General features: G+C 33.2%; 2 protein-coding genes across 2 annotated transcripts; one reads left to right on the plus strand and one right to left on the minus strand.

The window, feature by feature from the left end:
* The first annotated feature begins 5,030 nt into the window (after positions 1–5,030).
* Positions 5,031–6,633, plus strand: LOC107467087 (uncharacterized). Its single transcript, XM_016086120.3, has one exon. The coding sequence runs from the start codon at positions 5,056–5,058 to the stop codon at positions 6,505–6,507; it is 1,452 nt and encodes a 483-aa protein (XP_015941606.2). The 5' UTR covers positions 5,031–5,055; the 3' UTR covers positions 6,508–6,633.
* Positions 6,634–10,332: 3,699 nt separating this feature from the next.
* Positions 10,333–14,567, minus strand: LOC107467061 (leucine-rich repeat receptor protein kinase EMS1). The gene has a single exon (XM_016086090.3). The coding sequence runs from the start codon at positions 14,386–14,388 to the stop codon at positions 10,456–10,458; it is 3,933 nt and encodes a 1,310-aa protein (XP_015941576.1). The 5' UTR covers positions 14,389–14,567; the 3' UTR covers positions 10,333–10,455.
* Between the last annotated feature and the right edge of the window lie 3,398 nt (positions 14,568–17,965).

A 17,965-nucleotide genomic window follows, 5' to 3' on the forward strand; every position in this document is an offset into this window, starting at 1 on the left:
CATTCAGTAATTGCAAAAACATAATGTAATGTTTAAATTGTAAATGTCTTACTTTGGTTTAAAATGATAAATAATATATATTTTATTTAAATTTAAAAAAGGGACAGATATATTATTGTATTATTTACTAACACCAATAATATAATAATTACATGATAATTAAAAATATTAAATATAAATTAAGAATATATTTTATTATTAGTTTTTGATTTGATTTTTAATTAAATTTGGATAAGAAATTAAATAAATTCATTTCAAAATGAGATTAGATATGAACTAATTCAATTTGAAATATGATAAAATAAAATTTAAAAATTTTTGTTGACATCATACTCTATATATCTTATTACGATGGGTAATCGGAGATTAATGGGTTTGACAAGTTTAGCTGGCCAATCGTCTGAACGATGAAACGTCCAAGTGGGTTTGTGCTCCGAGACCCCGTCCGACTTGTGTAAGGGAGAATGGGGGGTGGTACCTGCAAAGACACTCCGATGCCAAAGTCAGCAAAGGAGTAAAACAGGTCTAGAGAGTATTGGGCTTCTGAGATACCTGAAAAGTGTCAGTGTATTTATAGGGGTGAACTCATAACCACCACTGAAGTATTTTCGCCTTTTGAGGTGGATAACCGCCCTCTTTATCTTAGGGAGGTTGAGATATGGCTCCTGAAAGTAGGTAGAGAGATTTTAGAGGCAGTTACTCATTTGAATGAGTGATTATCTGCCAGCTAATCTTCGTCCCCGACTTCTTTAGGGTTAGTCGTGGTAAAAACCGACTTCGTAGGAAAGAGATCGGTATAAGGTAAGGCTCAATCCTTTTGGATTGGACCTTTTGTTGGACCTGGGCCTTATCATTAGGTCAGGGTATAAACATATCTATAACAATAATAAAAGAAAAATAAGTAATTCAGTTCTTTTTATATATTTCTATATGAACATGTAAATATAAATTTTAAAGAAAAATTTTGTGTTAAGGTCATTTAGAAAATTCTCTCGATTAAAATTTCACTGGTCAAACTATTAATAGAAAATTTTGGTCTTAGTGTATATATGTATAATGACTTCGTATAATTAAATTAAAAGACAAAAAAATTCTTAATAAATCAAGTCCCTTAGATATTTATATTTGATATAAGTCATAGTTCTTAATTAAGTATGGAGTTGTCCAAATAGTAAGTGACTTGAATTTATTTTTTGAAATTTATTGTGTGCAATTATAAATCTCCATTAAGACATATCCATCGCAATTAAGTGCGCAACCTAAATTTAGTTTGAATTAAGAAAGTTTTGAATATCAGATGAACAACCAAAAAAATAAATAAATATACAAAATACATCATTATGAGTTAGTTATTAAATTTGAGATTTTTTTAATATAATCTTAAGTGAAATAGAGATTAAAGAGATCAATAATCTAAATATAAATGTCTATTCAAATAAAAGTAAATTCAATATTTATACAAAAGTGTATATTCATTATGTAAATTAAACAATCCGACAAATTAAATATAAACAATTACATCAAATAAAAGTAAATTCAATATTTATATATAAACAATATAAAATTATCTAGCAAATCAAGAAGATTGAAATTATAGAATAGTATTATATAATTAATAAACAAGTATGTGATATTTATCATATTCTCATATTTATTTTCAATGAAAATCATACTATGATAAATGATTAGTCTTTATAAAAATGGTATGTTTTTTAAGGATATTCAATCGTAATACAAAAAATAAAAATAAATTTAATAATAAACATATTTTTTATCTTTAAAAGTATCTCTAATATTTTAAAATTATTTCAATTATATTTTAGATGCTAATTTTATATAAATTTCAGTTCTACTGTGTCCAAACAATAAATTATATTAGTATTGATACATTATTAAATTCTCTAGTAGTATTGTCATTCTCTAAAATTATAAGTAAAATATATTTACAGAGTCAAAAATAAAATTGAATAAAATTTTTGAAATAATATGAAAGTAAATATAAATATTAAAAACAAATAGATATTTATTCAATTTTGTAATACAATTAATGAACACTTTATTTATTTAAAATATAATTTCATATGCCCTAAATTCTATATTTACAAATTCAATTGTTATAGATATTTTTTACTTCTTATAAAATGTTAAAAAAATATCTAAACTAAGTTCGTTAAATTTTTTTACCACAACCTAACAAATTAAAAGAATGTAATGATTTTTTTAAAAAATAATTCTCTAATATTTATCTATGTTCATGTTTTTTTTTCTTAAATGCATGACACATAAAGTTATTAATAAGTTTTACATTAAAAATTAAAAAGAGAAAAAAAGAATTATACTTTTTTGTGATTATTATTATTCTAAGTTGTATTAACCCAATTTATAATTTCATCTATTTTATCTACTATTTTATTTTGGGTCAAAGACTCATTAAAATTTTAGCTAAGCTGGGACTTCTATTTAATAAAGTAGCGCATGGCTCATTAGTCATTACTCATTAGTCACGCAAGTAGTACAAAAGTGTCTTTTTCACTCTTATAAGATGGGATACTGGATCAACATATCTCTTTTCCTCCATGCACTTAGAAAAATGGAGTTTACTCTATAAATTTTATCAAAATCTCCACCATTTACATATTTTAATATATATCTCTATGGCTAAAAGTAATGGGAATAGCATGTTTCACTCAAATACAACGATACATGTGAACATCTTCCTATAATATAATGTGATTTTCCAATAATAAATTAATTTCACTATGTTGATGAAAATAAGTTTGTATTAACTATTAAAGTGACTTTTCTGTTCAGTTTTTTATTTGAAAAATCATTTAAAATTTGAAATTTATCCGAGTAATAGCAATGCAGACCAATCTTATATGCAATTAGTGTATATATTTTAATTAAATTCTTGAATAATTATATTTAGGAAAAGTATAGGTAGACAATGAAAATACTAAATAATATAAACAATAGATATATCGAATGTTTATTTTACTAGGTGTGCAGATAGTTATTTTAATATTAAAATTTACGCATTGTTCATGTTGTTTGAGAGAGTTATTAATTACCTAGCATTATCTTTATATTTAAATTTGTTGTTTTATTTTGGGTCCCATCTATCTCTATTGTAGAAAAAGAAACAATGAAATAAGAATCGTAAAATAGTGGTGATAGAAAAAGAAAATACATTAATAATGAAAGAAAAATATAATTTTAGGAAAAATGTTTTTTCTTCAGTTGTGATTAAAACTTAAAAAGGCGTCACACTTTTGGTTGTCCAAATTAGATATAGATATATTTTTGGCATTACATAGTCAATGCTACATTCATTTCTTGTCTTAAAAATGGCTTTTGAAACAAAAAGAGCAAGGGCTAGGAATAATATATGGAAGATATTTTACTATAGTTGGGGTGGGTAAGATTTTTACGATAAGATTCTGTGGTAGTGAGATGGATCGATGAAACATAGATAGAGTAATAACTTATTGAGGAATTCAGATATTTTCATGAGGTTGCATATATCATACATGTGATATGATCGATATTGTTTCAGGACTAAATTGCATATTTCACACTTGCGATTTTTCAAAAATATTATGTCAATATAATTACTAAATTAATTATTATATATTTATTTGTATTATTTTACTGATGATCAATTTATAACTAATTTTTGTCATAAAAAATTTTAGGAGACTAATTATTTTTTTTACTTTATTTTAAACTAACACTAGTTAATTGTATACATATTTCCGAGTTGATAATATTTTTTTAACGTATAAGTCATAGAGTACATAACTAGAGTGAAATGAAGACTTCGAGTTATAACACACAAGAATTCTTTGTCAAAAAAAACTTCAATGGTTACGGTCAGAATCAAATGGAGAATAATGGGAGATGTACACATAAAAGATACTTTGACATTTAAGTCAGTAAATATTAAAATATATACGTAAAATTAAAGATATTTTAACACTCAAATTAAAATATTTAAGAGATAGAATAATCCTATAAAAATAAAATGTTAGAAGTGAAAATAGAAATAGAATGTCTTCTGAACCGAGAAATTATTAGGTCTTCGATAAGGTTTAAATCATATAATTTGTACAACTTATGAATCTGCTTTTGTTGAGAAGTATAAAATAATTTATATAAATAGTAAGTTGATAAATATTATTACTGTTATGACTATTTGATAATTAAATCGCTAATAATGATTATAAAGTCGTTGGTTATATCAATTAACTAAATTTTAAAGTGGTCTTTTAGATTTATGGTTTTTATTATTTTAGTATGAAAAAGTATGGGTAAAAAATAAAAATATTAAACAATGTGAATAATAGATTTATCAGATGTTTAATTTATTAGGTGTATGAATGGTTATCTTAATATTAAGATTTAGATAGATAATTTGATAATATAATATGTTTTTATTTTATTGAGCCAATTTTAAAGTCTATTATTTACATTATTCACAAAAATATTGTCTAATAGCAAAATTCAGTATGAAATTTCAAATTCAAAATTTATTATCCGGATCTTCGAGATCTAGTTAGGGATATCATATTAGTCCATAAATTTCTTTTAGCACTGAATTAGTGAATAAAATGCCGAACTAACTCTGATTTACCATGTTGAATAAATAATTAAATGATGTTATTTTATTTTAGCGCTTAAATAAAATAAAAACAAAAAAATAAAAAAGAATTTAAATGTGCAAACTATTTTATGATTTTATTTTCTTTTGTTTTTGCCATCTAAACAAAACAATAATGTCATTTAGTTTTTTATCTAGCATGACATTCTATTAATTTACTCAATGTTAAAAAATCTAAAAATGAATATAGTGCCTCAAATTTGATTCCAAAGATCACTATAATAAATTTTAAATCTAAAACCAGGAATTTAGTATATTTCAATGCATCATAAACAATTGCAGGTTTTATTGAGCAACGGATGAAAATACAAGGGGTTTGAACATTCTTGGGTGAGTGTTGTTTCTACTTTTTTATAATTTTGAAGTAAAAAATAAAATATTTTCCACCTAAAAAAATGTTAAAGCTTTTAAGACAAAGACTCTCTCTCAGAAACACACACAGAGACACAGAAACAGAGAGGAGTCAGGTGAGGATGATGGTGCAGTTGGTGTTATTGTACAAAGCCCCACTCCTGCACGCTTCGCTCTCCCTCTTCCTCGCGTTCTTCATCGCATTCTTCAGGCTCCCAATTCTCTTCCTTTACGCTCTCCAAACCTACATCCACCCCGATGCCCAACCCTCCACCTCCAACGGCCTTCGTGCTGCCATTCGCCGCCCTAGCGCCCCCGAAGGCCCTGCTCCCGACCTCAGAAAGCGGTCCAAGAATAAGGACAAGCTCGATTTCGACGAGAAGAATGCCCAGATCTTCAGGCTCAGGCTCGACCATGCTCACCTTCAATCCCGCCTCTACATCGATCAATACTGCGTTGCGTTCACCGTCTCCTTCGTTACCCTCTCTTCCCTCTTCCTTCACTCTTACTTGGGTTCCGATACCAATTCTGGCTTCTTCGTGAGTGGTGCTTTCGTTCCGATTCTGTTGTCAAGTTTGAGCCTTTACATGTGGGTCATGATGCTTGCGAGGCTCACTTTCGAGAGATCCGCGTCCAGGAGATCCGAGAAGCAGCTCAGTGTTCTTTTTGGTATTTTCGGGATTTTTGTGGGGATTTTGGGTTTGGATCACACCTCTTCGTTGCTTTTAGACCTCCATTTTGCTGGTCTTGATGGGTTCTGGAAGGTTCTCTTTGCTTTATTTATGAAATTTCTTTCATTGGTGTTGTTCATTTCTGCTGCTAGAATTGCACGTTCCTTTTGGCTTGGAACTGATCAGATTCGTTGCAATTTGTCCATGATCACTTGTGGATGGTTTGGTCGCACCATCCTTTACGCAAACCAACTGTTTGTTATATTTACTGCTTTGATTTGGATTAAGCCTTTAGCTGAGATTTTCGTGAACAACTCAAACTTCAACAATAACAATAGTAAGGGTGGCAGTGAAGTTGGCAATGCAGAGAAATTGTTGGGAAACTTGGGGTTTTCACCTTCTGATTTCGGGAACTTTAGGTGGTGGTGCTTGTTTGGGTCTAGTTTGTTGCAGATTGTGGCATTAAGGCCAAGCCTTCAGATGTATCTGAATGAAGCTCTTTTATCTTGGTACCAAAGGCTCCATGCTAGTAAGGTTCCTGACTTGGATTATAGCAGGGCAAAGATGTTTCTGCATAATCACTACTTGTGCCTTGTGGTTTTGCAGTTCCTTGGCCCACCTGTGCTGGTACTTCTCTTTCTTGGGTTATCTCAGATTGATGTTCCTTCTATTGCAAACCTCCCATTATTGAGTGATTTACTTCCTAGCTCTACATTAGTCAAGGGAGTTGCTTTGTTTTTGTCGTGGTGGATAACCTTCCTTTATGCAATATTCTCTTCAGTGATGCTTCTGCTTCATCGCCATTGTGTGTTATACATTTCTTGAGCCCTTTTGTTTTGTTGAGGGCGTTTTCCCTTGGGCCTTTCGGTGAGCCTTTCATTGTAAGTTGAATACACTTTCATAGAGTTTTTCAGCGGAGTGTTGAATTTATAGCTGAAGTTTTGTAGCTTAGTTAACGGATTATGATTGATTCTTTAGGTAACTGCAAAATTTCAAATATAACTGAGTTGTTTGTAGCTGTTGAAAGTCATTATTGGGCACTAGAATTATATCCAATAAACTAACTATAGAAAGGCCAAAGCTATATAGTTATTCCATATTGCTTTCAAACCTATCCTGCAAACTTGCATATGTTGTGGTATCTAAAATTATCTACCATACTGCATAAGCCATTTATGTACTTATTCTTTAGGTATACTTTGTCATGTTTGAACACCTACTACTTTTGGGGTTTGTGTATTATATTCTTTCTTGAAGCATTCATGAAGGTTGTTCTTGTATAGCTTGAGTCGTCCTCTATGTATCGCTTGTCCACCTTGAGATGATCTCGGATTCTTCAGGTTGGATGAATTATACCTCAGTTGGGGAAGAACACGGAGTGTGGGCACCTGCAAAAGGCACTTCAACGCCCAAGTCAGTGTTTTGTGTAATCTTGTATGAATTAAGATCGAGTTAAAAAACATAACTCTTCTTTCCATATTGCCTTTTATAGGGTTTGTAGAAATATAGCTGTTAATCAATTACAAATAAGGTATAAAGAATGAAAATCATAACCGAACTATAACGCTGATTATGTATTGATGACCAAATTATAGATAAATCATAACTGAGTTATAGCGGGCAGATCAAAGGTATTGTGCTGTTTTTCCTCCAATAGTAGCATTTTTACGCCTGTTAAGTATGTAACTCAGACATATCACAGGGGATTAGGGGAAAGCCAGAAAGATCTGTTTGCATTCTGGATCATAGGTGTCTTGTTTCTTTCCCTCCATAACAATTGAGCGTAATAATGAAGTAAGGCAGCGTTTGGTTTGAGAGACATAGACACTGAGACATAGACACAGTGGTACACGATGACACATGTTTGCTGTTTGGTTTGGTGAGACACAGATTTTTGAAGGACACGGGAGGACACGAATGGACACAGAGACATTAAATTTGTGTACCTCCAATTTGGTGAGACACTAAGACACAATTTATGAGACACTAATTTTTACTCTTTTACCTTTATTGAAATTTTAAAATTTGTCCTCTTATCTTCCCAAACCTTTCTTTTTTCTCTTCCTCTTTTAGATTCTATAACTAAATTTATCTTTCTATTTTCTTCAAAAAAATTGTACATTTAATTTTTTTTATTTATTTAAATTTTGATTAATCTTTGATAAATTCTGAGCTTTAGTTTTTTATTTTTTTCAAAAAAAATATATTTAATATTTGAATGATAATTTAAGATGATATTAGAAAAAATAAAAAATATTAAAAGAAATAAAAATTTAATGATGATGACATGTAGTGTTCGGGATAATGGATGTACAGTAATAATAATAAAATTTGTGATAGAATGAAGGGTAATTTAGTCTTTTTAAAATATGTGTGTCTTGTTCTATATTTTTACCAAACACAATACATAGACACAAATATTTTATGTCCATGTCTTTAATGTCTATGTCTTTGTGTCTATGTCTCATCATATACATCAACCAAACGGAGCCTAAAGTACTACCTTGAAAACCACCCCTTATGTGTGTTTCACTGTTTTGAGATAAATGGTTGGGGTTGGTTTTTACTTCTAAGTTATTGTGTGCATAATAAGATCATTGCGTTTATTATGGTACATTTAAGAATAGTTAAGGACATCTAGATTGTATGTAACATGTAAATCGGTTTTAGAATTGTTTAGAAATAGATTACATTTATGCATTGTTTGTCAGTTTAATTTATTGATCCATGATTATCTGTTTTGAGAAGTTTCAGTACTGCAGTGTATAGATGGAGACTAGAAATTTAATTACTCAGGGCTAGGGGAATAGGGGTGGTTTATGTTGATAATTGTTTTGTGCTTTGACTAGACATGAAACTTGCCTGAAATAACACCTGCATACACAAATGAGCTATGAGCATCAAATTCTGGTGATAAGATCTTAAAACTCATGTTGTAGTGGGTTACAAGGTCGGGAATGACTTAAATGCACCAAGAAGCAAGAATCTAATAGTGTAGATCTTATAGAAGTTATGTCAGGAATTATACCATTTGATTATCTTAATGGATGATGTGCCAAAGTTTATCTTTGTTCATCATACCATTGTCCTACAAGATCTGAATATGGTATTAGTTGATTCTTATGCGTATGCCTACCAAATTAGTTAGTTAATCATACGTTTGTGCTCTTGGTATGATGTACTTATGGGTATGTTGAGCTTAAATAACTTAGATGGAGTTCAAAATCAGAGGAGATTCAAATTGACAGATAAAGTGAGAAACCGAAAACAGGCTAGACAGCATTAAATCCAATATCTTAAGGCATTCTAAAATATACACTTCATGAAATCTAAATTTAACTGATGTAGGACTCAACTCATACTTGAACCACAAGAGGTAGTATTAGTCTGTTGTATCCACTATTTACAAATGTCAATGATGCATGGCTGTTGTCATTCGTATTGAGTACAATCGAAAGGCTAGGTTAACTATTTGCTTAGACTTAATGGTTTAGCAGTAGTTTTTACTTGAGTTTGAGTTCTGATTGTATTATTGGCTCTACAACATGCATACTTTCATTGAAAGTTCACGGTAGGGATGGCAAAACTCCCCGAGACGTGGGGATCCCTGCGGAGACTGTTTCGAATGGGAATCTAACAGTGGAGAATTTTTTCCGCGAAAATGGGGACGGGGACAAAATTCTTCCGAGGCAGGTGCAGGACCCGAGCGGGAATTCCCACGGAGAATCGGGCCCTGTGAGAAACTATCAGATAGATGGGGAACCCTGTCCGTTGACATCCCTAAGTTTAGGGCATTAGAGTAATGTCTTCTCATAAGAAAACCGATCTCACACAAACAAATGAAAAATGTTGCATTTATGTGTTGTATTGTACTATTTGAAAATTAAATAAACAAATATATATACACACTAATACATAGTGATTGATTTTTTTGCTAAACTAAAGTTGTGTAATTTCTTCTTTTGGAAAAAAATTGGAAATTGTAGTACTAATAATTATCTAAATGAAACAAAATTAAGGGGAGATTTTCGGTACTTCTAATTTTTTTTTATAAGGATATTAGTATCTTGTAAGAGACAATAGTCAAAGTTAAGCCGTAAATGTTGTTTTTTTTTTAATGTAATAAGATGATTTTTTAAAAGAAAATTAAAGTGAACCCATGATTAAATAATAATCATATCTGTCAACCAAAAAAAATAATAATAATCATATAGAGTGTAATGGATATTAATATCTTTAAAAAAAGAATCTTAACATGATATTTGAAAGGTCATAATGCGTTTATGATAATGTGTATGAGTAGGACTTACGATAATCGTTGGAGTTGGAGATAATGGTATAAAGAAAGTCCAATAAGCCCAATGAATTAAGAAGGGGGGATTAATAATAATTACACAAATTTTATTGATGAAAGAATATATTCCACATTAACAAGTTGTTGGCATCGGTAGCACTGCAGTGGCTGTTCCTGTGAGTCTGTCTGAACGGGGCTGCATAGGGATTTGTTCAACATCACTCATACCCTATTCTACTTCATCTTCATTTCTTATTATAATAATATTATCTACATATTTAAGGTTGATTTTTTGTACATTTCTTAAACATGGGTTATGAACAAGATAATAAACGCACGAGTTCAATAAACAACTCTGTGAGTACTAATTATTATTTTGCAAAGGAGAGCTTTTACATATATATATAATGAAGCTCGTGTTAGATGAGTCTGCAGTTAAATAGAAACTGAAAATACTATATATAATAGGAAGCATTGAATCAACTACTATCCCCTAATCCCTTGAGGAACTTGTGCACTTGAAGCATTGTAGGGCGGTTCACAGGGTTATCTGAGAGGCATACACAAGCAATCTGCAGCATCTGAAGCATCGTTGCCTTTGAATCAGCATCAAGAACTGTTGGATCAAGAACATCAGAAGCCTCACCCTTCTTGATCTTCTGACTAACCCATCCAACTAAATTCCCACCTTCAATCTCTTTGAAATCAGGTCCGGTTGGCTCTTTTCCGGTCACCAATTCGAGCAAAATGACACCAAAACTGTACACGTCTCCTCTTGTTGTGGATCTCCCACTCTGTCCATACTCAGGAGGGATGTAACCAAATGTTCCGGCTATGTCAGTGGTGATGTGAGTCTCACAAGCACTGATCAATCTTGCAAGTCCAAAGTCTGCCACTTTTGGCTCAAATTCCTCATTCAGAAGAATGTTGCTTGCTTTAACATCCCTGTGGATGATGTGGGGTATGAAACCATGATGAAGGAAAGCTAGCCCTCGAGCTGCGCCGGTTGCAATCTTGTAACGTTTCTTCCAATCCAGGATTTCAAGGGCTCCGGTCCTGTTTCTTAGCCACAAATCTAAGCTCCCATTTACCATGTACTCGTAAACAAGGACTTTCTCCTCCTCCATTGAGCAATATCCCAGCAATGCAACAAGGTTTTGATGCTTCACCTTGCCCAAGGTTTCCATCTCGGCAATGAACTCGCGATGACCCTGCGTTTTAGCTTCGCTGAGCTTCTTCACAGCAACTGTGTTTCCATTAGGCAAAGTGGCCTTGTACACAGTTCCAAAACCTCCATCTCCAATTATGTTTGCCTTGCTGAAGTTGTCAGTAGCATCGAGGATATCAGCCAAGGTTAATTTCAGAAGAGGTTGCTCAAACATTGCCACATTAATACTCAGAGGTTCTTTTGATCTGCTACTGCTCAGGAAATAAAGATTTTGATCCACATAGCTGTTTAGTTTGCGCTCCTCAAGTTCCTCAGGATCACTTTGCCTCCTGCTAAACCATTTATATAGAACAAAACCAATGCTCAGAGTTATCAGTATGACTGTAATGGCAATTGCAGCTAGCCTCCATGCGTCGCAAAAAGCCGACCTGCAAATGCTTTTGATCTGACAATTAATACCAAGCATTTTCCCACAAAGATCTTTGTTCCCCACAAATCTAGCTCTTGATAAGTTTTGGCAAATGCCACTTCTTGGTATTGGCCCTTCCAATCTGTTTTGAGACAAATCTAGGAAATTCAGATTAGCTAGGCTGCATAGCTTCTCTGGAATCCTTCCTGATAGCTTATTACTTGAAACATCAAAGTACTCCAATTGCATCAGATTTCCGAGGTCCGGAGGAATCTCTCCAGTCAACATATTTCTGTGAAGATCCAAATTTGTCATGTACGAAAGATTTCCCAAAGATCGTGGCAAGTTCCCATTGAACCAGTTCTCACTCAAATTCATAATCTCAATCCTCCAAGTCATTGAGTTTGAGAAGAGCTCCCCTACTTGGCCAGAAAGCTGATTCCTCTGGATATAAACCCCAACAAGGCTTTGCACTGCTGACAGTGAGGACGGAATCTCGCCGCTGAGCTCATTGGAGCTCAAGTCCAAGTGTGTCAACTCTTTCATGTTTCGAAAACTAATTTGAATTGGACCAGACAGCTTATTCGCTGTCAAATTCAGCTTCACCAAACTACTCAATTTCCCAAAACTTGCAGGGATTGCACCTGAGAGTTGATTGTATCCCAGATATAAACCCTGCAGCTTAAGGGCATCTCCAAGCTCGGGTGGAATGGAACCGGACAATAAGTTGCCAGACAAATCCAAAGTTGTAAGGTTAGTCAAGCGCGAGAGTGATCTTGGAATACTCCCAGATAGCAGGTTGTTACTGATCAATAGATCCACAACCACCACACAGCCCCCCAGCTCATCAGGTATGGTGCCAGACAATCTATTATGGGACAAATCAAACACACCAAGGTGCTGAACAAAGCTCAAGTCCGGTATGGTAAGTTGTCGAAAGTAGGAAGAGTTCTTATGGGGAATAGGCCCGGACAGATCATTGTGAGAAAGAACCAAACACTGCAGTTGACTCAGGTGCACCAGTTTCTCAGGAATGGAGCCATTGAGTCTATTGTTTCCAAGATCCAATGTGGTAAGAGAAATGCAATCACCGAGCTCAATTGGAATACTCCCTTCAAGCATGTTACCATTCAGATTAAGAACAGAAAGGCCAGTGAGCCTTCCAATTTCCTTTGGTATAGTACCGGAAATTTGATTATTGCTAAGAACAAGCCTTTCTAGTATAACAGCATTGCCAATCTCAACAGGAAGAGAACCCTCCAAACGGTTATTTGCGGCTGAGAATTCCATCAGAGTGGACGAATTCCAGAGACTGGAAGGAATGTTGCCAGTGAAATTGTTGGAGTCAAGGTCCAGCACCATCAAGGGAATCTCGGAAAAGTAATCAGGTATTAAACCAACAATCTGATTGTTCATGAGGACCAACTGAGTGAGGTTCTTGCACTTGACAAACACTTTCTCAATGGAGCCAGATAGGAAATTGTCATCGAGATCAATCTCCAAAAGTGATGCAGCATTGCATAGCTCCTCAGGTATTTCTCCACTCAACAAATTGCTGCTCAAACTGAGATGCTCCATCATACTGCAGTTCCCGAGCTCCGGCGGAATCGCACCGGAGAAATGATTAGCAGAGAGCAACAGAGAGTTAACACTGGTCCAGTTTCCAAGCCAGGAAGGCAATGGCCCATGAAGCTGATTCTTCTCAGCAGAAAAAGTTACAATTGGAAGCTCAGAGAGCTCCATAGGCAATGAACCAGAGAGTGAGTTGAAAGAAAGCATAACAGACCTCAGGCTTCTACATCTTCCAAGCTGAGGTGGCACTGAGCCATTGAGCTGAGCAAAAACAAGGTCAAGAATCTTGAGGTTCTCAAGTTCCCCAATAAACTCAGGAATTGAACACCTCAAGGGGTTGTAGGAAAGGTCAAGTTTTGTTAAAGACTTGAGCTTTGCCATTTCCTTGGGTAATGGACCTTCAATGGAACAGGAAGGTGAATAGAAAATCTCAAGCTTTGAAAGCTCACCAACTTCCTTAGGTAACCTCCCAGATAATCTGTTGTTCCCCACATAGAGTGCGGTGATGTTCCTCCAGTTCCCGATCTCCGGCGGAACCTCGCCGGAAAAAGAGTTGTTGGAGATGTCAAGGGAAATCAGAGATACGGGTCCTGTGAACAGAGACAAAGGTAGTGAACCTGAGAATAGATTATTACTGAGGTCGAGGAACTCGAGTTGGGTCAGGTTTCCGATAGTCTCCGGAAGTTCTCCGGCTAGGGCATTGCCGGAGAAGTCGAGGGTGCGAAGCTCTGTGAGGAGTCCCAGCTCAGGAGGTAATTTTCCGGCAAACGAGTTGGAGCCGAGTCGGAGGGTCTCCAGCTGAGTCAAGCGGCCAAGTTCCCCGGGAAGTTCACCGGAGAGGTTGTTATCGCCAAGGTCGAGGGTGGCGAGGGAGGTGAGAGAGAAAAGGGAGGAAGAGAGGGTGCCCCTAAGATTGCGAGAAGGGAGGGAGAGCGAGTTGACTCGGCCGAGTTGGCAAGTGACGCCGACCCAGTCGCAGTGCGGAGTTGCAGGGTGCCACGAAGGGAGGAGTTGTGGGTTGTGGAGGCTATTTTTGAAGGAAAGTAGTGAAATTTTTTCTGGGTTTTGGTTGTTTTGTTCAGCAATGGCACCGCAGAACAAGTGGAACAGGAGGAGGTAGCAGAGTCCGAGGTTGTAGTATCTCGCCATGGATGGGTGAGAGAGAGAGGAAGAGAGAGATGTTTTAATGATAGTATGGTGTTTCTTGAAGAATATGGTGTAGGCAGTTGTTGTGGTGGTTGTGCATGCAAATAAAAATGCCATTGGAGGAAGCAGATGATGTTGAAGAAGAAGAAGAAGAAGAAGAAGAAGGAGGCAATGCCATGAAGCATGTGTGAGAGAGAGTGAGAGAGAGTGAGAGAGAGAAGCAAAAGAAGTTATGTGTCAGAGGGGCAGCATGCATTGCACGTGACTTTCAAGCCTTCATAACGGCATACACAGTATTAGTATTACTATTATACATTTACACTCCTCGTCCTTCCTTCATTTTAAAGATGAATAAATCACTATTCACTAGTTCTGGCCATAATTTTATCACTATCCAAATCCTTTGCTGATTTACTCTCTTAAAGATTAATGATGCACTTTCTAATTACATTAATATACAGGAATAGGACCACGACTACTACTAATTCATTTTAATCTTTTATACTAAAATATTGACTCAAATAGTATTTTCCAAAATTTATATCAATAAGCTATACGTTTCTTTTTTTTATTGGTGTCTTCATAAGTTACATTCTATTTACAGAGGTAGAATTTGTTTTTTTTTTACAGAAAGAAATATTTTTTAATTATAAGAAAGTCAACTGCACTTACAAATATCAAAATAATATAAATTTTACATAGATAATAAAAAAATAGATATCTCATGTAGAACTAAAATCTGATAATAAGTCCAATATTGTATTACTAATATTTTTAATAAGAAAAAATAGGGACCAAACAAAATCTCTTTTGTTTCTAAATCTACACCTATGTACTGTAAGTCAATAAGATGCTTTTTCTTTTTTTCTATATAGATCTAAATATTTTCTAATTCTAAAAATTTTTCTATAAACAAAACAATTTTTTCATAAATTTTTTTTTAAGATCTAAAAAGAAACTAAAATACTACCACAGAAGAAGAGAAAAAACTACAGATGGGTTATAAAATCAGAAACATAAAGCTAAGCTCAGGTCCAAAAAAAGATTATTTTAGATATAGATCTGGATCTCAAATTTAAATTTCTAAAAGAAAAGCAGAAAAACAAAAAACAAACCAAGAAATAGAAAACAAGAAGATAAGAGAAAAAAAGATAAAAAAAATGGCAGAGCGGTATGGACGGAGGCAGAAGAGAATAGAAAAATAGAAAAAAAAGGAGAAAGGAGGAGAAAAAAGAAAAGACAGTAGAAGAAAAAAAAAGAGGTTAAAAGAGATTGGAGCATAAAAGGACTATTGCAGCCTAGATTAAGACGGCGATCATGGCCCTCAAAAGAGCTTTGTAATTTACCTCAATGAGAAAGAAAGGAGTTATGCTAAAATTTTTGAAAGAATCCTAAATTTATGATGTATTTGTAGGTAGAAATTTTCTTATTTCATTTAGCACATTCAAACTTTTTTCATCCAAAAATTATTTGCAGCCATACATATTTATCATTTTTGTTATGAATTAAATTATAATTTCTATTTTTTTTTATTTTTTCATCTATATTAATTGATTTTAAAATCCGTGCTATAATACACACCACTTTTTTTGTAAAAATACAATTCTTGAAGTTTCTCTCTTTAACATTCATCTCTAAGTAATAGTTATTTCACTGTTCTCATCTAATTATCTAAGCATTATTGTTCAAACAGGAGTATTATTATGATATTATATATTCTTTATGAGAAGTAATCTATGCACCTATGACGTAATACGTATTAGTGTGTCGGAATTATGTTACAAGTTTCAAGTGTACGTATCTTATGGTACCCTTATACGTGTTAATTGATCAATTATGATACAATTATTAGTTTTTTATTTGGATAACATAATATGATTATAAAACCTTGCAAAGCTATTGGCCGTGCTCCTTCAGAAAACCCGGCTTTTGTCTATCTCCTTTTTCATTGAAATCGGGGCCTGTGTCCTATCACTCTTCTTAATTTCTTTGGTTTTGTTTATGATCATCTTTTTTTCTTTTTCTTTTCTTAATGATTGATTATTTAGATTTTAGAATAGCGGCAGTAGGATTCGCTAGGGGCTTGTGGGATTTGCACATTGCACGGCTATAGTTATCGGTTTTTTTGGGTGGACTATAGTTATCTTTTGCGTTAAAGAAAGTTTACATACATATATAATTAGGAGAACACTTTAATAAAGATAGTAAAATATTTAATTTTTAAAACGTTTATATATGTTAATATTATTATTTGATATTTTTATTAATTTATTTAATAATTTATTTTTTAATAAATTAAAATAAAATCAATTTATTATAGTAATAATAATAAACCCATTTATTTGTAGGTTGTAGTCTTGTTCCCCCCACCTTTCTGCATCATTCTTTCCTTCATCTTAATAAAATTCTTGTTTCTTCTATAATAGAAAATAATTAAACAAATTATGTTTCAATGAGTATAGACATCATTCATGATAGGGTCACTCTAGTGTACAGATACAATTTCATACAGAGTCACTCTAGTGTACAGATACAATTTCATACAGATTTACAGATTTGCATAGTTGAAGGACACGTGTAGCAATGATTAGAAATCTTGATCAGCTTGTCTAAATTCTCGTAAAGCCTTGTTGAAGATCGAGTGCAAGCCAAGCCGCTTTACATATCCTCCTACTTGTCCTAGTCGACCGGCAACTACAATAACGTGTGATTTTTTTTAGTATGAATTGTTCTTCATATCATGTGGATTATTTTTTTTTATTCTTTTCATCTAAAATATTATTTTAATGTATAAATCCAGTAAACGAATGATGCGAGATATTATCTAATTTTTTTATGCAGTAATAATTAAAAAATTATTAAAATATTTCTTCTATTTTAATTTAACTATCTTTTTTTGTTATAAAAATTCTTTTAAGATATAAAAAATAAGGAGTTAAATCTATAGTATTCTTTTAAATTTGATCAATTAGTTCTCAAATAAAAAAAATGAAACTTAATTTTCTATTTTCTCTCTGGAAAATTAATTATACATGAGACAATTTTATTTTATCTTCTAAAAAATAAAAACAAAAAACAAAATAAGAAGGAAAAAAAACACAACTATATATCATAATTTAACTACCTTGTGCCTTGTAGCTGACAAGATTTTTTATTTTAATAAATAAAATAAATATAATATTAACCAAAATAAATATTTTTACAAGAAATTACCAATTTAAATTCCCTTTTCATATCTCGTTTACAGTGTAAACGAGATGACAATGCGTATATCTCGTTTACATTGTAAACGAGATATGACACGTCAGCGTGACACGTATATATCTCATTTACACTCTAAATGAGATATGGCCCGTACGCGCCTATATATAGAAGTCGTTTACAGCTTAGTTCCGAACCCCAGTTTGACTTTGTTAACATCTTTCTCCTCTTTTTTAACCATTTCTGACTATACCTTTGACCGTAGCAGTGATGACGCGCCAAGCGGAGAATGACGGGGACATCTACAGGCTGAACAAGACGACAAATTACGCCGGGGGCGGCCGACTTCGAGATTAGTTTCGTTATGGTTGTTAAATTTAATAATGTTGCCAGGGACGGACATAAAGGGGGCGAGTGGCGGCCTCAGCCTCCCAACTTTTTTTAATAGTAATAAGTTATTATGTATAATTTAATTTTTTTTTAGAAAATATTT

Source organism: Arachis duranensis, chromosome 9, assembly GCF_000817695.3.
Source record: "Arachis duranensis cultivar V14167 chromosome 9, aradu.V14167.gnm2.J7QH, whole genome shotgun sequence".
In the NCBI taxonomy this organism is placed as follows: Eukaryota; Viridiplantae; Streptophyta; class Magnoliopsida; order Fabales; family Fabaceae; genus Arachis; species Arachis duranensis.

Bases quoted from the DNA above. Each gene is read 5' to 3' on its own strand.
- LOC107467087 (XM_016086120.3), top strand. From the start codon at position 5,056: ATGTTAAAGCTTTTAAGACAAAGACTCTCTCTCAGAAACACACACAGA.
- LOC107467061 (XM_016086090.3), bottom strand. From the start codon at position 14,388: ATGGCATTTTTATTTGCATGCACAACCACCACAACAACTGCCTACACC.